Genomic DNA, 27,184 nt, shown 5'->3' with positions numbered 1-27,184 from the left:
CGTATATCTGCACAGAGCGGTTTTGCACCGCGAATCAAAAGGCACCCCCCTTTTAATCAGGCCCCTTTTCTCTTTCACTTTTATTCTGTCTCAGAGAAAAGGCTTTTATAGAATAGGGCCCTTTAGTGTAAGCAAGACACAAGGCGCAGCCTTTTGCCAAATGGATGCCTCTGGAAGGCTCATTTTGCTCATGTCGTGTTGGAAGTGGACTTATTTTGGGTTTGGTAGCTGTTTTGGAGAGCACGTGAAAAGACTTGAGACGGGACATGAAAGCTGGCTCTTGAAATTCACACAATTGACTTTGAAAGCAGCCTTCTCTGTGTGTTCGGGTGTGTCTTTGAGGGTGTTGTTGGTGTTTTTTTAATCTAATTTGTCTGTCCCTGCATATAAAAGAGCTCAAAACAACCTCTATTTCAGATGATAAATGTACAGAATTTGCTAAATGTCTTTTAGCAACATTATTAACATTTCTTGCGATGACAGTGTTAGTTAAAATAAATATTAAAACCACTCACTTAAATAAGACCTTTGGCATTGGGTGTCATGTGTGTTGGTAAGAGCATGATGCTGTCAAGGCCAAGGTTGTTGGTTCAAGACCTGCAAGGGTCACATGATGTAGAATTAGTTGGCTCTCCTTTAAGTGTCACTTTTCAGGAACTACAAATTATAGCCAACAGGCTAACAGCACATGGTTTTTAATAATAACATTTTGGAACTAAATGCCTGCCTAATTTTATACTTTTGGCAAAGGGAAGTGAAACATTTATAGTCGAGGAGGTGATTCAATCAGATTTGACTTAGGTATTACTGCTTTTTAGACAATATTTTTTGGAGAAAACGGCAGTATACGGCAGTATATTGGTTGTCTATGTTCGCTACATACTTCAGTATGAGACTGCATCATTGAAGTTGTTTGTGTGATGTCAAAATGACGGGTGTAGGACAAAACAAAGTCATCAGTGATTGGATCGTCTCTAACCAATCAGAGTATTAAAGCCAATGACAATTTTTCAAAACGCCACTTTATCAAAGTGTGTTCTGGCTCTGGCTCAATCCGTTAGTTTCTGGGACCAATCAGAACGGTTAGAATGTGTTTGCGTTCTAGAAATCATTGAGGAGGGACTCAAATCCAGAGGAAACATTAGAGAAGAAAAGTTTGTGGCTGTTGCATTTGGCGCAATGAGCTTGGGTAGCCAATATACTGCCAAAACTCTACACCATTCATTCATACAGCCTATGGACCCAAAGCTCTCAGTCTCCATAATATTTACAAGGATAATATGAAACGGTCATTTGTGTAAGTAGGAGTCACAAAAAATATAAAAAATGGTTGAAAACCCTTTCCTCCAACTCTCCTTGGGGAAAATGTTTTTCCTCATCATGTCAAGAGAAATGTACACCAGTTTTAGAAATTGTACATCTATGCATTCAAGTAGTGCCCTCTAGTGTTCACTTTGTAGCAAAATACAACTTGAGGCCAATCAAGGACACGTTACCCAGGCCAACACATACTGTATCAATATGGCAATGTTCAAAACCACCTAAAGATCAAGAATACATACGTATCTATAACCCTAGTACATACAGCATTGTGGCCTAAACATTATAATCAATGGATAACTCAATTAGGTTAAAAATCTTGTTTTACAAAGATGATGTCTGGTATGGAAGCGAATGGCAGCAATTAGATATATTCACCTAAAAATAATGTCTAAAGTCTTCAGATATTCACCTAAAAATAAAGTCTTCTGACAGTGGGTGTAACTGGATCCATGGCAACAGAATCTCAGGACCACTGTCAACCCACATGGAACCTACACACACACACACACTACGGGGTCCATCATGCCACCCATTAAAACAGGTTCAGTCGAGTTCAGCTGAGTTTGGCGAGTACTCGTGCTGCGCCCCATTCAGGCCGAGTCAGTACCCCCCTAGATGGACCCTTTTCTCTGGACACACAATTGGGGAGTTCAGGCAGAAACAGAGCAGCTCGCAGCAGCAGTCACCATTCAAACCGGTGAGCTGATGTCAAACGGTGTGTGATGTCAGACAGACATGGGCCAATGCTGAGTGGTTTGGACACCTGGGGGAATTCAAAAGGCAGCTCTTTTTTGTTCTGTCACTTTTCAGACTTGCCTCTTCAGCAGTCAATCACAATACCCGGCTTGTTGTTTTTACAAAGGGATCTTTTGGGTTAGTGCTTGAGAAGTCTGTACAAATAAATACACACAGAGCTCTACAAAGAATATCTGAAGATCAGTGCCTCTCTTTGTAGGGCTTGCCAGCTCAGAGCTCAGGGAAAAGGTCCTTTGTATTATTATGAGAAGGAAAGACTCCTCCCAGCACTTCTATGTAATATCTAATGAACAAATCAATGACAAGTCATTTGTAATCTCATATGCTCATCATCTGTGTTCATGAATTAATTGAACATTCAAACTCAGCAATAATGGATAAGAGAGCGCAATCAATTTGACTATTCTCCAGATTCACAAACCCTTTCTTTCCACACTCTCTCTCGACCCACACACACTCTCCGCACTCCCGACACGTTCTGCCAAATCGAATGAAAGCGGGTCGAGCATAACACGTCAACCCTGTTATGCATAGATAGACAGGCTAGAAATATTTGAACAAGTTTTTTGTGAAGCTTGCATTCAATTGCCACTCCCTGTTGCACACAAGCTTCCATTCTCCCTGTCACAATGGGATTTATTGGAGATTTAAGAAGAATTCTTCAACCCAGTTACTTTATTTGGAACCTAATATGTTTTTTAAACCTTTTGAGATGGGAAAACATGTATTTTATGCTTGTGTGTGAAGTCAATGCAAATAATTTATCATCTGCATAATATTTTCTCTGGTGCAAATAGTCTGTAAGGTGCAGATCTGTGCAGGGAGACTGCTAGGTTTAGATTTCAGCAGTCTGATGGCCTGGTGGTAGAAGCTGTCTCGGAGCCTGTTGGTCCAAGAGCCGATACTCCGATACCGCTTGACAGATGGTAACAGAGTGAACAGTCCGTGGCTCGGGTGACTGGAGTCCTTGACGACCTTTCGGGCCTTCCTCAGACGCCGCCTGGTGTAGATATCCTGGAGGGCAGGGAGTGATGTATTGGGCCGTCCGCACCACCACCCTCTGTCGGGCTTTCTGGTTGCGAGACAAATGGTCCCCCAAAGGGTTGGTGCACTGGCCGCCCGAGCAGTGTACAAAACACATGTATAAGTATTACAAATGTGACTTGACTTTAGGATTAATTAGACAGGACTAGGATCTCTCACACACACACACACACACACACACACACACACACACACACACACACACACACACACACACACACACACACACACACACACACACACACACACACACACACACACACACACACACACATTACTTAAGCATGAGATTGGTTCATGAAGCATCTCATTGTAACATTGTGGAAATAATGATAGTATTTTAGACAAAATATCTTGTTTTGCTATCTATCAATATATTGTGTGAGGTAAAAACTCTGCAAAAGGTGTCACATTGAGACTGATGTCAAATCAAAATCAAATCAACATTTTATTGGTCACACAAGGCTTGTGTTCCTAGCTCCAACAGTGCAGTAGTATCTAACATTGCAGTAGTATCTAAATCAATTCACAACAATACACACACATTTAAAAGTAAAAGAATGGAATGAAGAACTATATAAATATTAGATTGAGCAATCTCGGAGTGGCATTGACTAAAATACAGTAAAATAGAATACAGTATATACATATGGGATGAGTAAAACAGTATGTAAACATTATTAAAGTGACTAGCATTCCATTATTGAAGTGGCCAGTGATTCCATGTTTATGTATATAGGGCAGCAGCCTCTAAGGTGCTGGGTTACGTAACAGGGTGGAAACCCGCTAGTGATGGCTATTTAAACAGTCTGATGGTCTTAAGATAAACAGCTTCTATCAGTCTCTTGGTCCCAGTTTTGATGCACCTCTACTGACCTCGCCTTCTGGATGGTAAGCGGGGTGAACAGGCAGTTGCTCGGGTGGTTGATGTCCTTGATTATCTTTTTGGGCAGACCACACCACCCTCTGGAGAGCCCTGCGGTTGCGGGCGGTGCAGTTGCCGCACCATGCTCTCAATTGTGCATCTGTAAAAGTTTGTGAGTTTTTTCCCCCAGCTTCTCCACAGCTTCAGCTGTTGCGCCTTCTTCACCACACGGTCTGTGTGGGTGGACCATTTCAGATCGTCAGTGATGTGTACACCGAGGAACTGGAAGATTTCCACATTCTCCACTGCGGTAACATCGATGTGGATAGGGGCGTGCTACCTCTGCTGTTTCCTGAAGTCCACGATCAGCTACTTTGTTTTGTTGACGTTGAGTGAGAGGTTATTTTCCTGGCACCACTCCGCCAGGTCCCTCACCTCCTCCCTGTAGGCCGTCTCGTCGTTGTTGGTAATCAGGTCTACTACTGTTGTGTCGTCTGCTAACTTGATGATTGAGTGGCCACGCAGTCATGGGTTAAATGAATGTTTTAGACGCAAATAACTTTATTTTAATTTTATTGATTTCTAGAACACCTGTTTTGATCAGATTAAATGTAGTATTACACCAAAGATTTTTTACATCATAGGGAGGCGACAGACAGTATTTGTGTTCTTTGGATTGTTACTGCGCAAGCGCAATTTCGTGAGTCCTTGGATGATACGCCTGCTGTAGGTTACGCAGCCTGTAAAGGGACACATACAAAATGCAGAGCTGGAATCAAGTATATCGCACTCTGGCAACAGTAAGGAAAAACAATTATACGTCAATTAGTTGTTCAAGTTGTCTGGAACAAATATGAGTTAATGCGACATACGTTGGAGAGTTCTCTGCTGTTTTTCAACGTGATTTATGAATTACAGGCCTTGCTAGCCACCTAGAGTAGCTATGCTCGTAAAACTCTCCAGCTATATAATAGCAGCTAGCTAGCTAGCCTAGCGTTAGCGAGTACACAGTTCGCTAGTTAACTAATGTTAGTTGGCTCTTCCTATATTATATGCCCTCCCAAGCTAGCCTTGCTTGGTGCGTGTCTTGTACGTACATTGGCGAACGTTAATGTCATTACAAAATAATCCATCTCAAAGTAAACTAAATTAGTTAGCTAGCTAGCTACCACAGTCAACAAGCATCCTCTTGCGAATGACGAAAATGACATTCAGCCCGACAGGCTGACAAGCACGCGAGCCTGTTTGTGGACTGCTACCAATGTTACATCATTGACTGTCAAACTCCATGCACTCAACTTTGCTTTGTAAAGCTATTTGATTAATCATAACTGTTGTTAGCCAACAATATATGTAAGTAAGATAACTATTTATTATTTTATTTTCACCAGTACTTGACAACTAACAGTAGTTAACAAATGTAGCTACTATTGCAACTAGTTCATCCTTCTACGGCCTTATCATCGCATACACTCACTCACTGTAATACTTGCAATCCTGTTCAGATTGCATTGGCCTTTACAGGATGTTTGTCTTGCATTCTAGAGTGCGAATAAAAAAAACTAAACATTAACTGACTTCTTGACATGGATGACAACTACAACAGCATCACAGCAGAACCATATACAACACAAGCTAACATTAAAGTCCAAATCTGTCTGCTCACTGCCCCAATTTGTGTCCTCTCCTAACACATACAGCGCAGCCACCAACTCCCGAATCGGCTCCAGGGTGCAACTGTTCTCTCCGTCCGAACATACGCTGACAAAGCACAGAGTAAGTCAACGTTTCACTCCAATGTCCAATTAGCTAATCTGAGGTGCTGCTCTTATCCAACTGAATCCCAACATCTACACAAGGTGAATACAACATGCTCCTCTACAACTTGTTGCCTCTTCTGATAAACATGTTCTTTGCACTCCTACAGTTGATGCTGACGTCACAGTGGTGGGCTCTGGTCCTGGTGGATATGTTGCTGCAATCAAAGCAGCGCAACTTGGTTTCAAGGTAAAAAATTAGGCCTCAGTGTATATACCTTCCGCAGCAATCGAATGTTCGCTCCCGTCCGCACAGGGCTCTGCGCACCTCTCTGGAAAAGTGAGATTTCTGCGTTTGTGCAGAGGTGCCATCGGGCGGACGTTTTGATATAGCATCTTTTTGTTCAAGCTGACCTAGCCGAAGGTGTAAATACGGCTTAACCCTTTATTAGTAGTGATGCCCATCTTGTCGTCATTGTTCACCAACTTTGTTTTCTACTACAGACGGTGTGTGTGGAAAAGAATCCCACCCTAGGCGGGACTTGTTTGAATGTCGGCTGTATCCCCTCAAAGGTAAACATTGGGAATGAGGGGGTTCATAGATCTTTTGCTAGGTCTTATTGCGCAACACTTTGGCTGTGCAACTTTGTCTTTGTGAGTTGTTGAATAATGTAACATGTCTGTCTCCCTTGTCACTTTGTATAGGCCCTGCTGAACAACTCATATCTGTACCACCAGGCCCATGGCAAAGACTTCGAAAGCAGGGGCATTGAAAGTAAGAGTCCACATCAGCTAGATCATTGGTCACCAGCAGCCTGGTCCTAGAGAGCTGAAGGGTGTGGGGATGCCAGCAACAAACATTTACTTGACTCTTGCTCTCTCTCTGTCTCACTCTCTCTCTGTGCCAGTCTCAGGGATTACATTGAACCTGGAGAAGATGATGTCACAGAAGAGCGGTGCGGTCAAAGCACTGACAGGAGGCATTGCACATTTATTCAAACAGAACCAGGTGAGTTCTCAACTTTATAGTTCCTCCCTACGTTGGAAGAGCGATACCTAGTTCACTCTAGCCTCTGCCAGGCTTTCATCTCACCTTCTATATATAATCCTGTGGAAGTTCTTGTCAGAAAGAGGCTAAAAGAAGGTGGAGGGTATCCAAGCCGTTTCCCATCAATTGGAATCGGCACGTTCAGAGGCAGAGATTCTAAACCGAAAGCTAATCATTTTCAATGGTGCCCATGTGGGGTAGTCTCATTACAACCAAAAAATAAATAGCCATCAAAAAATATATATAGCATGTTTGCACTGTAAATGAGCTACATTTGGGATATTTTGCGCTTCTGAAGAGGGATGGAAGGGGTGGTTGTTTTTAAAAAATGTGTCTTCTCACAGCCAATCATTGCTCCACTCTCACCAATTTTTACAATATGAATTTCCCCAGGCTCTGGAGAACAATGTGAGCGAGGCCTGGAGCCGAGCGGAGGCCAAGTTCACTCAAATTACACATTTGGCTCACGTTATGGATAAATGGCAACATCTAGGCAACTAATCAAGACAGCATTTGGAAATATGGGTTAGTTAGTGAGATTTCACCTCAGCAGGATTATAAGCTTGAAACATCAGCAGCCTGTTTTGACAATCTTCTTTAAATGGAGGTGGCCATCTATGGACATTACATTGTCAATGGACTTGGGTATTTTTCCTGTACTCCCTTGTAATTTGAATCCATTACTAAGTTTGATACCAGTGCAAGCTGTTTTGATGCTTCCCCTTGGATTCTTTGTTCCAGAGTTTGTTATGAACTTGACCCTGTCTTTAATTGATGATGTAATGTGGCGGTTTCCCCTCAGGTGACGCACGTGAACGGCTATGGGAGGATTACAGGCAAGAACCAGGTGACGGCCACGGCCGAGGACGGTAGTGAGCAGGTCATCAACAGCAATAATATCCTCATAGCCACCGGCTCCGAGGTCACACCATTCCCCGGGATTGAGGCACGTTGATGTACTACAGTACTAGTTTGATGCAGATGACCAGCTGTTAGTTGACACGTGTCAAAGCTGAGTCCTAACTCTCCTAACCCCTGTGCTGTCAGGTTGATGAGGACACCGTGGTGTCCTCCACGGGAGCCCTGGATCTGAAGAAGGTCCCTGAGCAGCTCATCGTCATCGGCGCCGGAGTCATCGGGGTGGAGCTGGTGAGGGACGACACGCGCACACACACACACACAATTTACAGCATGGTCTGTAAGTGGCGGTATGAGGATTCCAACTCCTGGGGGACACCTAAGGTCCAGTCTAATATCCTGTTTGGCTTCTCGTTCTCCAGGGGTCAGTGTGGCAGCGTCTGGGCTCCAATGTGACAGCGGTGGAGTTCCTGGGCCACGTGGGCGGCTTGGGCATCGACATGGAGATCTCCAAGAACTTCCAGCGCATCCTGCAGAAGCAGGGTATTAAGTTCAAGCTGGGCACTAAGGTCATGGGTGCAATCAAGAGGCCCGACGGCAAGATCGATGTGGCGTGAGTTCCATCCCCCGGTGGTGTATGTGTGTATTTAGGGTGGATCTAGCTGTGAATGGACAAAATCACTAAGATGAATGTTTATAGTTAAAAATCAGTAGGTATGACCTAGCACAAACGTAACTGTGTGTTCTTGCCTCCAGTGTGGAGGCGGCTGCCGGCGGGAAGAACGAGACTCTGACGTGTGACGTGCTGCTGGTGTGTATCGGCAGACGGCCCTTCACCAGGAACCTGGGCCTGGAGAACGTGGGCCTGGAGCTGGACAACAGGGGACGCATACCGGTCAACAACCGCTTCCAGACTAAAGTACCCAGGTAGACCTAAACTACCACACCCCTCTGTTATATTCAACATCTGCTTTTTCAATACACACCTATATTCCAACCACCTCTCACCAAGGTCTTTTTCAAAAGGCACTAAATGTGATACCGCAATCTTTCCTCCCCATTTATTCTATCTCCCTCTGTAGTATCTATGCCATTGGTGATGTGATTGCCGGGCCCATGCTGGCACACAAGGCGGAGGACGAGGGCATCATCTGCGTGGAGGGCATGGCTGGGGGCGGCGTGCACATCGACTACAACTGTGTCCCCTCTGTTGTCTACACACACCCCGAGGTGGCATGGGTGGGGAAGACGGAGGAGCAGCTCAAAGAGGAGGTGATACACACATCTCCCCAACAAACACCCATAGTTTTGACCAAATTAAGGAGCGGGCATGGCTTTTATATATAATATAATCACTGGATCAATGCTTTTGTTTGGATATCAGCTGCCAAAATGTTGATTTGTGATTTAAAAATACACTGAACAAAAATATAAAACCCAACATGTAAAGTGTTGGTTTCATTGAGCTGAAATTAAAGATCCCAGAAATATTCCATATGCACAAAATCTTATTTCTCTCAAATGTTGTGCACAAATTAGTTTACATCCCTGTTGGTGAGAATTTCTCCTTTGCCAAGATAACCCATCTCCCTGACAGGTGTGGCATATCACAAAGCTGATTAAACAGCATGACCATTACATAGGTGCATCTTGTGCTGGGGACAATAAAGGGCCACTCTAAAATGTGCAGTTTTATCACACAACATGATGCCAAAGATGTCTCAAGTTTTGAGGGATTGTGCAATTGGCATGCTAACTGCAGGAATGTCCACCAGAGCTGTTGCCAGACTTGAATATTAATTTCTCTACCATAACCTGCCTCCCAACTTTGTTTTTGAGAATTTGGCAATACGTCCAACCGGCCTCACAACCGCAGACCACATGTATGTCTGGGTGAGCGGTTTGCTGATGTCAGCGTTGTGAACAGATTGCCCCATGATGGGGTTATGGTATGGTCAGGCATAACCTATGGCCAGCGAAAACAATTGCATTTTATTGATGGCAATTTGAATGCAGAGATACTGTACCATGATGAGATCCTGAGGCCCATTGTTGAGACATTCATTTGCCGCCATCACCTCATGTTTCAACCTGATAATGCGTGGCCCCATGTCGCAAGGACTTGTACACAATTCCTGGAAGCTGACAATGTCCCAGTTCTTACTTGGCCTGAATACCCACCAGACATGCCACCCATTGAGTATGTTTGGGCTGTTCTGGGTATGACAGCATGCTCCAGTTCCTGCCAATATCCAGCAACTTCGCACAGCCAATGACGAGGAGTGGGACAACAGGCAACAATCAACAGCCTGGTCACGTCTATGTGAAGGAGATGTCACGCTGTATGAGGCAAATGGTGATCACACCAAATACTTACTGGTTTTCTGATCCACACGCCTACTTTTTTTTTTAATGGTATGTAACCAACAGATGCATATCTTTATTCACAGTCATGTGAAATACATTGACTAGGGCCTAATGAATTTATTTAAATTGACTCGTCCTTCTATGAACTGTAACTCGTTTCGTTTTATATTTTTGTTCAGTATTATATTGAAATCCCTGCAGGTATAAGTGTTAGCCACAAGGTGGCAATACTCTCCCCAAATTGTTGATTTTCCAAAGGAGCCAAAGTATCACACACATACTATCAACACAGAAGAGTGACCATAAAGCATAACAGTAACCTCGACTCTACTTCGCAGGGAATCCCATACAAGGTGGGCAAGTTCCCATTTGCCGCCAACAGTCGAGCCAAGACCAACGCAGACACTGATGGCCTGGTGAAGATCCTCGGCCACAAGGAGACAGACCGGATATTGGGCGCTCACATCCTGGGCTGTGTGAGTCATGCTACCCCTGTGCTCCTTAGCAGATGAAAATGTGGGCTATAGCGTATGAAGTTGTATGCTAACTATGGTGACCTTTGACCCTTGTCTAGGGGGCTGGAGAGATTATCAACGAGGCGACGCTCGCCATGGAGTACGGCGCATCCTGCGAGGACGTCGCCAGAGTTTGCCACGCCCATCCCGTGAGTTTAACACACACACACGAAAGGGGCATGATCAAATACTCATACATACATTTATTTATTTTATTTATCTGTTATTTTACCAGGTAAGTTGACTGAGAACACGTTTTCATTTGCAGCAACGACCTGGGGAATAGCTACAGGGGAGAGGAGGGGGGGTGAATGAGCCAATTGTAAACTGGCGATTATTAGGTGACCGTGATGGTTTGAGGGCCAGATTGGGAATTTAGCCAGGACACCGGGGTTGACACCCCTACTCTTACATGCATACAACATGTCATGTTGTAGAACAATGCAAGTTCAACAATTCCATTGATATGTGGTAGTTACTAATATTTCAAATGGGAGATACTTTTTTGTAAAACAATCACTGGGCGAACCATCATACCCATCGTAGAACAGGGGTTGGCTGGTCAGTCAAATTGATATTTAAGATACTATTAACATAGATCCATCAAGCTATTGGATTGTCTATTTTAGGACACTTGGGGGTAGGCCTATTAGGGGAAAAAATGTTATGACTCTTTAGAATCTGACCTTAATGTCATGATCTCAATACGTTATAGCACAAGAGATGGCAAATCGGGTAATGGCAAATTTCAGTCTGAAGGAAGTATGCTTTGGAGGGATTGAAATGCATCAGGAAGGTATTGGGATGTTCAGGAAAACATCAGGGATGAATAAACAATATTTTTATTTATTTTATTTCACCTTTATTTAACCAGGTAGGCGAGTTGAGAACAAGTCCTCATTTGCGACCTGGCAAAGATAAAGCGTAGCAATTCGACACATACAACAACACAGAGTTACACATGGAATAAACAAAACATACAGTCAATAATACAGTAGAACAAAAGAAAACAAAAAGTCTATATACAGTGAGTGCAAATGAGGTAAGTTCAGTAATTACAATATAGCAATTAAACACTGGAATGGTAGATCGGCAGAAGATGAATGTGGAGGTAGAGATACTGGGGTGCAAAATAAATAAATACCAGTATGGGGATGAGGTAGGTAGATGGATGAGCTGTTTACAGATCTTATGTATGTTTGTTTGGTGAATCAATTCCTTTCTCAGTTATTCTGTGCAGATTCATCTCTCATTTCTAACAAATCCTGTGCAGCTTGTATCATAGGTGAAAACATGCACATGTTCCAGTCTTAACTTTTAGGGCTGGGGTCATAGTCTGTAATATATTCAACCGTTCAAAATCTGGAGGTAAATTTGCGGGAAGAAAACTATTTGCCAGGATCGCTAGAAATGGTTTTACTGCGCCGTTTTGTCCCAGCCACTAGTAAGGTTATGCACGTAACCACGGTTCTGAAGTGCCGCATTCAACTGACTGAGGAAGACGACACATTCTTTCATATTATTACTGCGAGCAACACAATAACTAATATAGGGCCTAGCCACAATGTCATTCAAATGCACACACATCCACATTTGTGGAACCACACCACCAACCTGTCAATCTAACCTCTTCTTCCATCCATCCCTCTCTTCCAGACTGTGTCCGAGGCCTTCAGAGAAGCAAACCTCGCAGCCTCCTTCGGGAAAGCTATCAACTTTTAACTGCCCGTCTTCGCTCACACAGCTGTGTACATAACCGTTCTGTCCACGACGTCCCCAAACCAGAAATCTGTCCACAAGCAATGCACACACTCTAGGAGGGGGACACGGAATGTACCGTGACCCCTCAACTCCAATTAAGGGACTCCTCTGTATACATACATAGAAAAAGACACACCGTGTATCACATTAAGTATGTAATTTAAATGTTGTCAATAAAGGGGTTTGGGTGGTAAAAACGGACTGGAGATCAAGTCTTTTTGACTTTCTACATTGGTGTCTTGGGTGTTGCACTCAAGGTTTGCTGCAATATCAAATAGCTAACTATATATGTATATATATATATATGTTAGTCGCAGTGTATCTAGCATTTTTCAAACACCACTTTCTTATTAGTACATTGCTCAGAGATGTATATTCATAGGTTGGTATTGGGTGGAATACTGCTGTTTTTAACAATAAGAGATGAGTCATGACTGAATATTTTTAAAGACTGAGGCAAAACTACTTTTCAATCGGAGTAAAGAGGTTAGAAAGTCCAAAGCAGCAACTCGCTTGTATGAATTTCAATACTTAATCAAATATGGCTGTATTGTCTGCGTGTATACGTCCTTGCTTAACTCCGAGCTCTATAAAACCAATAAAATGTAGTAACGTTTCAAGTCTAGTGGTGTGTGATGCATTGAAGTGGTCTTCAGTGCAATGTGTGGAACAGCAGAGGGACCTATACCAACTACTTCAGTAAGATGTGACTTCCTCTCCATCTTCATGCATTTGGAGTCACTGTAAGCCAGGTGACAGCAGTAGTGGTAGTCTGCTAAAGGGTTTTCCTAGACACAGATCAAGCCTTCTGGACTTAATAGCATGCTCAATCACTGAAATGGTTAAGTCTAGAAGTATACTACAAAGGATCAATGATTTAGCCAGAACTCTAAAACAACCATAAATAATTACTGCAACAGGGAGCCCCATTAAATAGTTTTCACTAGTTAGTATTTTGACCGATCTGATGTGACTGGTCGAAAGACCAATAGGTGGGAAAAAATATCGGAATAGGGCTGCCTATGTAAATGCAGCCGTAGTTGGCTAACTCATTGATCCTGCTAGGGGTGTAGATCCGCTCTAATGTTGCGGGTAGATTGACGGAAGCCTCAATGCCATTATCTGCATTTCCAATTCCCCATACATTTTTTTGGTAAATATATTACATTTTTAGACACTTTTACATTGGTGTCCACCCCCCCTTCAGCACTCCTCCCATTTATCTCTGAACACCATCCCGTTTTGATTTTTATTAGCCATATATTTTTCAACTGTGGTGTAATGTTTCACAAAAGTCCTGAACCTTTTTATTCTCATAGTTTCTACAGATTGTAAAGTAAATAATGTTTAGCTAAGAGTATATTATTGATTGATTGACTATGACTTTTCAAATCACCCAGCAGTGCTATTTGCAGTGTTAGTTCCATGTAAATGTTGTAATTCTTCAGCCTTTCTGGAACCTCAGACCAAAAACAAGCTATGCATGATAAGTACCAAAACAAGTGATCTAATGGTTGTATCCCCCATATAAACTGAACAAATATATAAATGCAACATGTAAAGTGTTAGTTCCATGAGTTGAAATAAAAGATCCCAGAAATGTTCCATACGCACAAAAATGGTATAATTTTGTGTACAAATTTGTTTTAATCCATTAGTGAGTATTTCTCCTTTGCCAAGATAATCCATCCACTTGACAGGTGTGGCATATCAAGAAGCTGGTCATTACACAAGTGCACCTTGTGCTGGGGACAATAAAAGGCCACTAAAATGTGAATTTTTGTCAGGCAACACAATGTCACAGATGTTTTGAGGGAGCGTGCAATTGGAATGCTGACTGCTCAAATGACCAACAGAGTTGTTGCCAGAGAAGGTCCTTTTGGAGAATTTAGCAGTACGTCCAACCGGCCTCACAATCGCAGACCACATGTAACCACGCCAGCCCATGACCTCCACATCTGGCATCATCTGAGACTGGCCACCCGGACAGCTGATGAAACTCAGAAGTATTTCTGTCTGTAATAAAGCCCTTTTGTAAAGGAATAACTCATTCTGATTGGCTGGGCAGGGGCTCAGCCATGGGTGGCCATCGTGAAAGCCATTCAATTGACTGATTTCTTTATATGAACTGTAACTCCTAGGGTTCTCTAAAATCTTTGAAATTGTTGCATGTTGTGAAGACATCAAAACTATGAAAAAACACACATGGAATCATGTAGTAACCCAAAAAAGTGTTCAACAAATAGATTAGATTCATCAAAGTAGCCACCCTTTGCCTATGACAGGTTTGCACACTCTTGATATTCTCTCAACCATCTTCATGAGGTAGTCACCTGGAATGCATTTCAATTAACATGTGTGCCGTGTTAAAAGTTAATTTGTGGAATTTCCTTCTTAATGTGTTTGAGCATATATATATGTTTATATAAACAAAAAAGAAACATCCTCTCACTGTCAACTGCGTTTACTTAACATGTGTAAATATTTGTATGAACATAAGATTCAACAACTGAGACAAACTGAACAAGTTCCACAGACATGTGACTAACAGAAATAGAATAATGTGTCTCTGAACAAAGGGAGAGGTCAAATCAAAAGTGACAGTCAGTATCTGGTGTGGCCACCAGCTGCATTAAGTACTGCAGTGCATCTCCTCAATGTCCAAAAGGCATGGTCACGCAGATGAGCAGGGACCCTGGGCATCTTCCTTTTGGTGTTTTTCAGAGTCAGTAGAAAGGCCTCTTTAGTGTTTTCATAACTGTGACCTTGCCTACCGTCTGTAAGATGTGTCTTAACAACCGTTCCACAGGTGCATGTTCATTAATTGTTTATGGTTCATTGAACAAGCTTGGGAAACAGTGTTTAAACACTTTACAATGAAGATCTGTGAAGTTATTTGGATTTTTATGAATTATCTTTGAAAGACATGGTCCTGAAAAAGGGTCGTTTCTTTTTTTTGCTGAGTTAATATATAACATTCTATTGGTTGGTGAGGCACCCATGCTCAGGAGGAATGACAGTGGTCTTTCTGAGTGCACCTCGCTCAGTAGACTGGGGATGGTGGATGACATGGTGCTGGTACCTGGAGCGGTTACCTGTCATTGAAGCTCTGAACGAGACAGGGCTTGGGGACCTGGAGCATTGTCTACGGAAATGCCCCTCCCCACATTGGTAACAGGTGGCTCTGTTAGGACTTGGGAGACCTGAATGTCACTCTGCCCTGGCTGGATCCCCTCCTTCCACTCTCAGAAGCTATTGGAGCTGGGTAGGGGGTTGTGTAAGGCTTTTCAGTTCCACCTGCATATGTTTCACCTCTTCTAGCACAGACTCAAACTGTTCCTGGGTGACATACGTGGGGCCATTAAACTCTGTATATCGCTGGTGGTTAATTTGAGTCAGACCATGATGATATGCATTGAGCCCGGAGTTCAGCCAATGGTAGACTTGAAGTTGTGCACATGTACTAGCTGCTGTGCCTGAGCCAGTGTTCCAGGTCATGGTTCATTACCTCATATGCTACCTTTAGATGTTTAAGTCCCTTAAGGAAAGCATTGGTGGCAAGCTGATCCTAAATCACCAAGTCAACCCCAGGATAAGCAATATAAACTAGGTGGTTGACCTCCTTCGGCCAGCTGCAGCACCATGGCAACTGAGGTTAGGTGGAGCAGACTCGTGACCTCAGGACGACGTCTACCTTCCTGCCCATCCTCTTCTCCATTTGGTCGCATCTCTTCTCCAATTGGTTGCTTAGCTGACGCGGGTTCTCTTTCAACCCTTCATTTATCTGCTCCATCAGCACATGGCTCTTCAGCCCCATCATCAGATCCATCCCATCTCAATGTCCAAAAATGAAAAGGGGAAAAAAAGTATATATTGCACAGAAATGTCAAAACAGCGATGTCTGTGTTTCTGCAGGCTCAGATGACCTATGCAATGGGTGTGTTTGAGGAGGGAAAGCATACAGTAGGCCCTCTGGCCATGTGTGAGCTAAGGCGTCCATGCCCTGGAGGATTTTGGAATCTGCCAGAGAGAACCAGAGGGAGCAGGTCCACATGTGCTGTTCTGAACCGCTGCCATATCATGGTTTCTGTCACATCAAGAAATATGCCACCTCGCCTGGGAGATGAATGGCTCATAGGGAGGCCAGATGTGGTAGGGCCCATATCAAGAGTTTTTGGGCCACCTGTCGGGAACTTTACAGACCTTGTTCCCCCTTGATGGCTGACGTGGAACACTGTCGATGTATTGTCTGATCGTATCAGGACACTGCAGAAAGTGATTCAGGGCTAGGTAAACTGTAGGAATTTATATCATGTTGATGAGCTCTTTCCTCCAGTAGGGGCACCACTCTCCCCTTACAGACCTGTGTTGCCACACCGCTCCCCAGCCTGTTAGTTAAGCGCCGGCCGCCACTACTTCCCGCCCTGCCGGAATTGATCTGAGGGACACCTGTAGCCAGGTAAGCTCTCTTCGTACACGGCCGCAGAGTAGAGTAGCACGCCCATGTCACCTGTATTTTGGTGTTTCTGTCCCAGTTGGGGTCCAAGCGAAGATCATTAAACCACACTTGTAGTGGCCTTGAAGTAAGCAGACCTAACCGTGTCACCGTGGAGGCCACCGCGAGCATGCGCATCAGTTGTTGTAATGTTCGTACCTTCACCAAGGCAATCAACTGGAATTGTTGCAGAAGAAGATTGCTGTCCACGCGCTCAGGTGTTATACATGCCCCCATAGCGCGGGAGTAAATCAGCCAACGGCCAACCCCCGCCATTCAGTTTCTGGGGGGGCTGACCACGACCACGGCCTGCCATTGGTTTCGTGGGCTTTCCCTCTTGTGGTGGGTCTGGGTGGGTCCTGGCGAATAACGCCGGACGCCGTCAAAGGCAGCAGGGGTCAGAAAGGGCTTTGCGCAGGTGGCATACACATAGGCAGGCGAGGCACAGGTCACAACCATCGTCTACTTATAGTTCAGCACCACAAGAGGAGCAGCCATGCATGCCCAGCATCATGGGAATGCGGTGTTCTCTCAGCTCAGAATATGAAGAAAATACATTTGAAAATATCAAATATTCCTTATGCAATACACTGATTCATCAAATGAATTAATATAATAGTAACCGGAGACTGTACACAACAGCTACCACTATACACATGGTCTCATCCATGGCACCGCTCTCCTGGGTCCTCTGTGTTTCTCCAAATTCTGATTTGTTTACCATGTAGGAATGGTCGAAATGGCTGAGGTCTCCAGCTACCTTTCAAAAGGGCCAGCGGCTGCAGGACATGGGTGCAGTGTAGTGGAAGACAAAGAACTATAACCCCTTCCCTTAGAGCCGCCACGAGCAACTCCGGGTCCATGTGGCTCTCCTGCCCATCGAAGAGGTGAAGTAGAGGGCTCTCGTGATGTTGATAAAGGGGGCGACGTCCTTTCCAGCTGCGTTGAAGCAGGCCATCACTGTGATGTGCTCCTTGGTCCCTGGAGCCTGCAGGTACATGTGTTTTGTGCCCCGGGGAGCCAGCACTTAGAATAGAAATTGTCCATCCATGATGAAAATGTTTATTTTGGCATCAACACACACATTTACATCACACACATTGAGAACAGTCAGTCCAGCATTCCACATTCATAAACAAATAGAACACCAAACACCTGCGTATTGTGTTGGCATATTTCATCAGCTTCAGTCTGATGAAGGGGAACCCATGGCTGGCCAGTAGATACAGTACTGCACCAGAGACTTTGAATCCTCTGGCACAAGCAATGTGGGTGGTCCACTGCGACAACCATGGGCCACCCCGGCCACTCAGCCTGGGTCTGCCGAGGTACACCATGCAGCTTGGCAAATTCACATACACGTGGTAATCTCCTAAAAACAAGATGACTAACGTTGGCCGCCCGGCAGAATAGCCATCCCTGTCCCGCAGTCCTCCATGGCGTGGAACATGTCGCTTGACTTTCTCCATGCCGTGGTGGGAAATACATGTAGCTAAATAACTTTGCATACTATACACATTTTAGAAAGATAACTCCGTCTGAATATGTATACAAATGTACAATTCAAAGCGAAGGCATTGAAAAGGTGACAATGAAAGGTTTCACAATAAACTGAAAGTGTACCCACGTTTTTTTGTTTGATGTTATCTGTAATGAAAAGTTAAGTGAATAAAGGCGCAACAATTTCAAAGAAATTAATCTTCGCCCCTAAAACCCTAAAACTTACAGATTGAGAGCATCCTGTCTCAAGGCCATCAGACTGTTAAACAGCTATCACGAGCCGGCTACCACCCGATTACTCAACCCTTCACCTTAGAGACTGTTACCCTATCTGCATAGGAATCACTGGTCACTTTAATAATGGAACACGTACTGCTTTACTCATTTCATATGTATATACTGTATTCTCCTGTATTTTAGTCAATGCCACGCTGACATTGCTCATCCAAATATTTATGTATTCCTTCATTCCATTATTTTACTTTTAGACGTGTGAATTGTTAGATACTACTGCACTGTTGGAGCTATGAACAGACGCATTTCGCTACACCAGCAATACCATAGGCTAAATATATGTATGTGATCAATAACATTTGCTTTTGAAAGTTAAATGGTTCAAAATAGATGTTTGCGGTTTGCGCAAAATGCCACCATCAGACGACTCCAATTTTGATACGGTAAAGTTAGACAGCATTCAGCTGTTTTAGTGATATACAGTATATTGTCTAACACTTACCATTTCTTTTCATTTTGGAAACTAAGCAGATCAACATTTATCGAATAAGCTAGCAATATTAGAAAATCTGTTAGCTATATTTCAGAGGTTTAAAGTTGGATATTAAATGTTGTGTGGTCTGTCGTACAGTCAAAATGTATATACAATATACAGCGTGTCCCCAAAATGTTTATATCTATTACTTTAAAAAAAAACAATCATAACCTAACTTACATACATTTTCATGAAGATCCGTGGTCAGCTAGCTAGAAGGGTGAATTTATTCGCAAAACTTAATGACCGTTAAATCACAATACCATTTACATTTTGAGTTTGAGATGATTTAGTCCTCCAACCGCACGAGCGTCCGAAATTGGGGGGTGTTTGATGTTGGGGGGAAATTAGCTAGCTAACCACCATAAATACACAACGTTAGCACTTTTTTTTACCCTTAGGCAAGACAATGCAGCTGCTGTTAGTAGAGTACATCTGATCAGACTGAAAAATTATCTCTTTTCCACGCAGTACAGCATGCCAGATTGCTAATGTTTAGGTGTATACATTTATATTTTTGCTTGTGTCTGGAGTGATGTTATCACATTTGCTAAATAAATACAGGAATAAAAATGGACAGCACGCCTTGAGCTTTGTGCCTGACCTGCATTTCGCGTGACTCTGATTGGTCAACACACACACAGAGTTTGCAGCAGCACTCCGATGTGAAGGACAGAGAAATTGAGGGGCTGGGGAGTATGTTAAAACTTGTTTGGGATAGGGGGCAGTATTTTGACATCCGGATGAAAAGCGTGCCCAAAGTAAACTGCCTGTTACTCAGGCCCAGAAGCCCAGAAGTTTCTAAAATTGTAAAACTGTTCAAATAATGTCTGTGAGTATAACAGAACTGATATGGCAGGCGAACCCCAAGGACAAACCACCCCCCCAAAAATTTTTCAGCCTACCACTATTTTCAATGGCTGTCACATTTATTATAAGGTGAATTCCTCCCAGATTGCAATTCCTAGGGCTTCCACTAGACGTCAACAGTCTTTAGAAAGAGTTTCAGGCTGTTTAAAAAAAAATGAGTCAGAAATTGTAGTTTTTCTAGGTGGCTCCCATTTTGGCTGTAGTGTTTCCAAGCGCGTAAATGAGAACGCGTTCTTTGGTATTTTTCTCCGGTAAAGACAATAATGATTCTCCGTCTTAAATTTGATTGTTTATTTACATATTAGGGTTTGATTATAAACGTTGTTTGACTTGTTTGGAAAAGTTTATTAGTAACGTTTGGGATTAATTTTATATGCATTTTGATGGAGGGAAACTGGGTGGATTATTGACTGAAGCGCGCCAGGTAAACAGAGTTTTTATGGATATAAAGAAGGACATTATCGAAACAAAATGACCATTTGTGATGTAACTGGGACCTTTTGGAGTGCCAACAGAAGAATATAATTAACCTCTTGCTCCTACCTGGCACGCAGGCGTCCCATCTAGTGCTCTGGAAATGCAAATGCACTACGCTAAATGCTAATAGTATTAGTTAAAACTCAAACGTTCATTAAAATACACATGCAGGGTATTGAATTAAAGCTACACTCGTTGTGAATCCAGGCAACAAGTCATATTTTAAAATGCTTTTCGGCGAAAGCATGAGAAGCTATTATCTGATAGCATGTAACACCCCAAAAGACCCGCAGGGGACGTAAAAAAATAATTAGCATAGTCGGCGCTACACAAACCGCACAAATAAAATGTAAAACATTCATTACCTTTGACCATCTTCTTTGTTGGCACTCCTAGATGTCCCATAATCACTATTGGGTCTTTTTTTCGATTAAATCGGTCCATATATAGCCTAGATATCGATCTATGAAGACTGTGTGATAAACGGAAAAAAATAGCGTTTCATAACGTAACGTCATTTTAAAAAATTCAAAACGTCGACGATAAACTTTCACAAAACACTTCTAAATACTTTTGTAATGCAACTTTAGGTATTAGTAAACGTTAAAAGCGATCAAATTAATCACGAGACGAAGTGTTTTCTATAGGGGTCCGTCTTGAAATACTGTCCTTGTATTTCTCAACCAAAATATCCGGTCGGAGACCGGAAGAAATGGGCTGTCTCTTGTTCGTTTGACCAAGAAACAAATCCTAGGCAAATGACAAGACTGTTGACATCGTGTGGAAGCTGTAGGTACTGCAACCTCAGCCATATTTAATGTCTTTCGCCCATAACAATGGGTTGAAGCGGCGGATGGATATATTTTTCCACTTTCAGTGATCAGATTTGCCTGCACTTTTCAATGAAATGCACGTTCTGTTAAAGTCACAGCCGTGATTTAACCAGTTTTATAAACGTCTGAGTGTTTTCTATCCACACATACTAATCATATGCATATACTATATTCCTGGCATGAGTAGCAGGGCGCTGAAATGTTGCGCGATTTTTAACAGAATGTTCAAAAAAGTAGAGGGTCGACTGAAGAGGTTAAAGGTAAGGCATTTTTATATCTCTATTTCTGACTTTCGTGTCACACATGCAGGGTTGAAATGTTTTTCATGTGTTTGTATGCGGGGCGCTGTCCTCAGATAATCGCATGGTGTGCTTGCGCCGTAAAGCCTTTTTGAAATCTTATGCAGCGGCTGGATTAACAAGAATTTAAGCTTTATTTTGATGTATTAAAATTATGATTTTAAGTAAGTTAAATATTTATAATAATGTAGTTTGAATTTCGCGCTCTGCAATTTCACTGGATGTTGTCGAGGTGTCCCGCTAGCGGCACGCCTTTCCCAAAGAGGTTTTAAGATCAAAATAAATATGAAAAAAGCAAAGGACAGGTTAGAATTTTGGAAAACCTGCCATCATCTTCTGAAAACATAACCCTGCGATAGTTGTATTTTTCAGTGGAACAATTACACAAATTCTAATGCCAAAGAAACACCAGAATGGCTTTCCAAGAGGTGTTGATGTGTTTCTGAAGGGTCTAGCAGTCCTGAACTAAATCTGCTTGAAAATCTGAGACAAGCATTGAATATTGTTGCCCATAAATGATTCCCAACCAAATGACTGAACTTGAGTAATTTTGACAAAAACAATGCATACTGTATGTTGCCATAAGAGGTTAGTAGAATCTTATTCAAAATGATTTACATCTGTAATGGCTGCCAAAAGTGCTTCCACCAAGTGTAAACTCTGGGTATTGTGAAGACATGCTATCAACACATTTTCATTTTGTATTTATTTTATTAATTTGGAAAATGTTCTATATTTTTCTTTCACTTTGAAAAAGGAATAAGTTGTGCAGATCTATTGGAAAAAAATTAAATGTAATCCTTTTTAGATTTAAGTTCAAGGCAGCAACATGTGGACTGTGCAAGGGGTGTGTAGACTCTCACAAGTAACTGTATGTAGGATGCAGATGTAATTATATGATAATGAAAGTCATAATAGAATTGATATAAAAAATTAGATTATCGATATCAACAAGTCTAATTATTGATATTGCCAATTGAATTGTTGATACACATTTTAATTATTTATATTGATACAATTTTAAAAAATTTAAACATAAAAAAAACTAATTGTAAAATAATAGTGAAGACATCAAAACTATGAAATAATATATGGAATCATGTAGTAACCAACAAAGTGTTAAAAAAGGTCAAAACATATTTTATATAGTAGCCACCCTTTTCTTTGATAACAGCTTTGCACACTCTTGGCATTCTCTCAACCAGCAAATCGCTGTTGACTTTTTCCACATTTTGTTACATTACAGTCTTATTCTAAAATGTATTAAAATGTATTTTCCCCCTCATCAATCTACACACATACCCCATAATGACAAAGCAAAAACAGGTTGCTAGAAATGTTTTAAAAGAACAACACTGAAATATCACAATTACATAAGTATTCAGACTCTTTACTCAGTACTTTGTTGAAGCACATTTGGCAGCGATTACAGACTCAAGTCTTCGGTATGACGCTACAGGCTTGAAACACCTGTATTTGGGGAGTTTCACCCATTCTTTCCTGCAGATCCTCTCAAGCTCTTTCATGTTGAATGGGGAGCGTCGCTGCACAGCTATTTTCAGAGAAGTCCGGGCTCTGGCTGTGCCACTAAAGGACATTGAGACTTGTCCCGAATCCACTCCTGTGTTGTGTCTTGGCTGTGTGCTTAGGGTCGTTGTCCTGTTGGAGGGTGAACCTTTACCCCAGTCTGAGGCTCTGAGTGCTCTGGAGCAAGTTTTCATCAAGGATCTCTCTACTTTGCTCCGTTCATCTTTCCCTCGATCCTGACTAGTCTCCCAGTCTCTGCCGCTGGAGAAACGCCCCCACAGCATGCTGCAACCACCACCATGCTTCACAGTAGGGATGGTGCCAGGTTTCCTCCAGACGTGATGCTTGGCATTCAGGCCAAAGACCAAAATCTTGATTTCATCAGACTAGAGAATCTTGTCCTTTAGGTGCCTTTTGGCAAACTCCAAGCGGTCTGTCATGTGCCTTTTACTGAGGAGTGGCTTCCGTCTGGCCACTCTAGCATAAAGGCCAGATTGGTGGAGTGCTGCAGTGATGGTTGTCCTTCTGGAAGCTTCTCCCATCTCCATAGAGGAACACTGGAGCTCTGTCAGAGTGACCATCGGGTTCTTGGTCATCTCCCTGACCAAGGCCCTTCTCCCCTGATTGCTCAGCTTGGCTGGGCGGCTAGCTCTAGGAAGAGTCTTGGTGATTCTTCTTCTCTTTAAGAATGATGGAGACCACTGTGTTTTTTGGGACATTGAATGCTGTAGACATTTTCTGGTACCCTTCCCCAGATCTGTACCTCGACACAATCCTATCTCGGAGCTCTACGGACAATTCCTTCGACCTTATGGCTTGGTTTTTGCCCTGATATGCACAGTCAACTGTGAGACCTTATATAGACAGGTGTGTGCCTTTCCAAATCATGTACAATCAATTGTACTTACCACAGGTGGACTCCAATCAAGTTGTAGAAAGATCTCAAGGATGATCAATGGAAACAGGATGCACCAAAGCTCAATTTCAAGTCTCATAGCAAAAGGTCTGAATACTTGTTTAAATAAGGTTTATTTGTTTTACCTTCAACTCAAAAAACTTGTTTTCACTTTGTCATTATGGGGTATTGTGTGTAGATTTGTGTGTAGATTTGATACATTTTATTTTATTTAATCCATTTTAGAATAAAGCTGTAATGTTGGAAAAGGTCAAGGGGTCTGAATACTTTCCGAATGCACTGTATGTACATGAATAATATGAGTAAAACAAAGAACAGAGTAGCGGCAGCAAATTATGTGTACAAGTGTGTGCACGGTATGCTATGTTTGCATGTGTAGTGTATGAGAGTGTCAATGTCTTGTAGGTGAGTGAGTGTGTATGTATAGTCTAGTGTGTCACGGTTGTCTTAAGAACTGGACCAAGGCGCAGCGTACGTAGAGTTCCACATCTTTATTATCAAGTGAAACTTAAGCAAAAAACAAAACAATAAACGAACAACGAAACGTGACTACGTGGTGCACATGCACAAACACAAAATAATATCCTACAAACACAGGTGGGAAAAATAGCTACTTAAATATGATCCCCAATTAGAGGCAACGATTACCAGCTGCCTCTAATTGGAAACCAAACCAAAACACCAACATATAAATGCATGGAGTCAGCACAGATGGCACCGGACTGATGACCCGATCTTCAGCCCGCCTGCGCTGCAGCCTACTCTTCGCCAACATCATTCTCCGATATCCCACTTCACACTGCTCCATCGACTCCCAGGCAGGCTCTGGCTCTCTCCTTGGGTCGACCGACCACTTCTCTTATCGCCTGCTCCATGTGCTCTGGCTCTTCCCGCGGCTCAGCCGGCCATCCCTTGTGCCACCCCCCAAAAAACTTGGGGTTGTCCTTGGGCTTTCTGTGGCTGCGAACACTGGCGTCGTCGCTGTCCTCCATTATTACCTTAAATCTGGTGCCAAGAAAGGGTTTTGCATTCACCCATCACTTCTTCCCATGTCCAAAACTCCTTACATTTACATTTACATTTAAGTCATTTAGCAGACGCTCTTATCCAGAGCGACTTACAAATTGGTGCATTCACCTTATGACATCCAGTGGAACAACCACTTTACAATAGTGCATCTAAATATTTTAAGGGGGGGGGGGTGAGAAGGATTACTTTATCCTATCCTAGGTATTCCTTAAAGAGGTGGGGTTTCAGGTGTCTCCGGAAGGTGGTGATTGACTCCGCTGTCCTGGCGTCGTGAGGGAGTTTGTTCCACCATTGGGGAGCCAGAGCAGCGAACAGTTTTGACTGAGCTGAGCGGGAACTGTACTTCCTCAGTGGTAGGGAGGCGAGCAGGCCAGAGGTGGATGAACGCAGTGCCCTTATTTGGGTGTAGGGCCTGATCAGAGCCTGGAGGTACTGAGGTGCCGTTCCCCTCACAGCTCCGTAGGCAAGCACCATGGTCTTGTAGCGGATGCGAGCTTCAACTGGAAGCCAGTGGAGAGAGCGGAGGAGCGGGGTGACGTGAGAGAACTTGGGAAGGTTGAACACTAGACGGGCTGCGGCGTTCTGGATGAGTTGTAGGGGTTTAATGGCACAGGCAGGGAGCCCAGCCAACAGCGAGTTGCAGTAATCCAGACGGGAGATGACAAGTGCCTGGATTAGGACCTGCGCCGCTTCCTGTGTGAGGCAGGGTCGTACTCTGCGGATGTTGTAGAGCATGAACCTACAGGAACGGGCCACCGCCTTGATGTTAGTTGAGAACGACAGTTTGTTGTCCAGGATCACGTCAAGGTTCTTAGCGCTCTGGGAGGAGGACACAATGGAGTTGTCAACCGTGATGGCGAGATCATGGAACGGGCAGTCCTTCCCCGGGAGGAAGAGCAGCTCCGTCTTGCCGAAGTTCAGCTTGAGGTGGTGATCCGTCATCCACACTGATATGTCTGCCAGACATGCAGAGATGCGATTCGCCACCTGGTCATCAGAAGGGGAAAGGAGAAGATTAATTGTGTGTCGTCTGCATAGCAATGATAGGAGAGACCATGTGAGGTTATGACAGAGCCAAGTGACTTGGTGTATAGCGAGAATAGGAGAGGGCCTAGAACAGAGCCCTGGGGACACCAGTGGTGAGAGCGCGTGGTGAGGAGACAGATTCTCGCCACGCCACCTGGTAGGAGCGACCTGTCAGGTAGGACGCAATCCAAGCGTGGGCCGCGCCGGAGATGCCCAACTCGGAGAGGGTGGAGAGGAGGATCTGATGGTTCACAGTATCGAAGGCAGCCGATAGGTCTAGAAGGATGAGAGCAGAGGAGAGAGAGTTAGCTTTAGCGGTGCGGAGCGCCTCCGTGATACAGAGAAGAGCAGTCTCAGTTGAATGACTAGTCTTGAAACCTGACTGATTTGGATCAAGAAGGTCATTCTGAGAGAGATAGCGGGAGAGCTGACCAAGGACGGCACGTTCAAGAGTTTTGGAGAGAAAAGAAAGAAGGGATACTGGTCTGTAGTTGTTGACATCGGAGGGATCGAGTGTAGGTTTTTTCAGAAGGGTGCAACTCTCGCTCTCTTGAAGACGGAAGGGACGTAGCCAGCGGTCAGGGATAAGTTGATGAGCGAGGTGAGGTAAGGGAGAAGGTCTCCGGAAATGGTCTGGAGAAGAGAGGAGGGGATAGGGTCGAGCGGGCAGGTTGTTGGGCGGCCGGCCGTCACAAGACGCGAGATTTCATCTGGAGAGAGAGGGGAGAAAGAGGTCAGAGCACAGGGTAGGGCAGTGTGAGCAGAACCAGCGGTGTTGTTTGACTTAGCAAACGAGGATCGGATGTCGTCGATCTTCTTTTCAAAATGGTTGACGAAGTCATCTGCAGAGAGGGAGGAGGGGGGGGAAGGGGAGTAGGATTCAGGAGGGAGGAGAATGTGGCAAAGAGCTTCCTAGGGTTAGAGGCAGATGCTTGGAATTTAGAGTGGTAGAAAGTGGCTTTAGCAGCAGAGACAGAGGAGGAAAATGTAGAGAGGAGGGAGTGAAAGGATGCCAGGTCCGCAGGGAGGCGAGTTTTCCTCCATTTCCGCTCGGCCTTCCCTCGTGGATTCGCTGCTTGGTCCTCTTTTGGTGGGATATTCTGTCACAAAACAATAAATGAACAATGAAATGTGACTACGTGGTGCACA

At 43.5% G+C, this 27,184-nt stretch overlaps 1 protein-coding gene across 1 annotated transcript; it reads left to right on the top strand.

Moving 5' to 3' along the window:
• Positions 1–4,630: 4,630 nt before the first annotated feature.
• Positions 4,631–12,910, top strand: LOC124039001 (dihydrolipoyl dehydrogenase, mitochondrial-like). Its single transcript, XM_046354895.1, has 14 exons — positions 4,631–4,788; positions 5,689–5,764; positions 5,916–5,995; positions 6,250–6,318; positions 6,451–6,520; positions 6,654–6,754; positions 7,596–7,739; positions 7,841–7,942; positions 8,074–8,264; positions 8,408–8,578; positions 8,734–8,923; positions 10,357–10,494; positions 10,593–10,682; positions 12,190–12,910. Exons 1-14 carry the CDS (start codon positions 4,750–4,752, stop codon positions 12,253–12,255), a joined length of 1,527 nt encoding a protein of 508 aa, XP_046210851.1. The 5' UTR covers positions 4,631–4,749; the 3' UTR covers positions 12,256–12,910.
• Positions 12,911–27,184: the final 14,274 nt, after the last annotated feature.

Source organism: Oncorhynchus gorbuscha, linkage group LG01 (assembly GCF_021184085.1).
Source record: "Oncorhynchus gorbuscha isolate QuinsamMale2020 ecotype Even-year linkage group LG01, OgorEven_v1.0, whole genome shotgun sequence".
Taxonomy (NCBI): Eukaryota; Metazoa; Chordata; class Actinopteri; order Salmoniformes; family Salmonidae; genus Oncorhynchus; species Oncorhynchus gorbuscha.
Note: the sequence above shows the minus strand (reverse complement) of the source record. Positions and strands in the feature narration are given on the sequence as shown.

Bases quoted from the DNA above. Each gene is read 5' to 3' on its own strand.
- LOC124039001 (XM_046354895.1), top strand. From the start codon at position 4,750: ATGCAGAGCTGGAATCAAGTATATCGCACTCTGGCAACA. The intron at 6,755-7,595 runs GTGAGTTCTCAA...GTTTCCCCTCAG, and splicing joins ATTTATTCAAACAGAACCAG to GTGACGCACGTGAACGGCTA. The intron at 10,683-12,189 runs GTGAGTTTAACA...CCTCTCTTCCAG, and splicing joins GAGTTTGCCACGCCCATCCC to ACTGTGTCCGAGGCCTTCAG.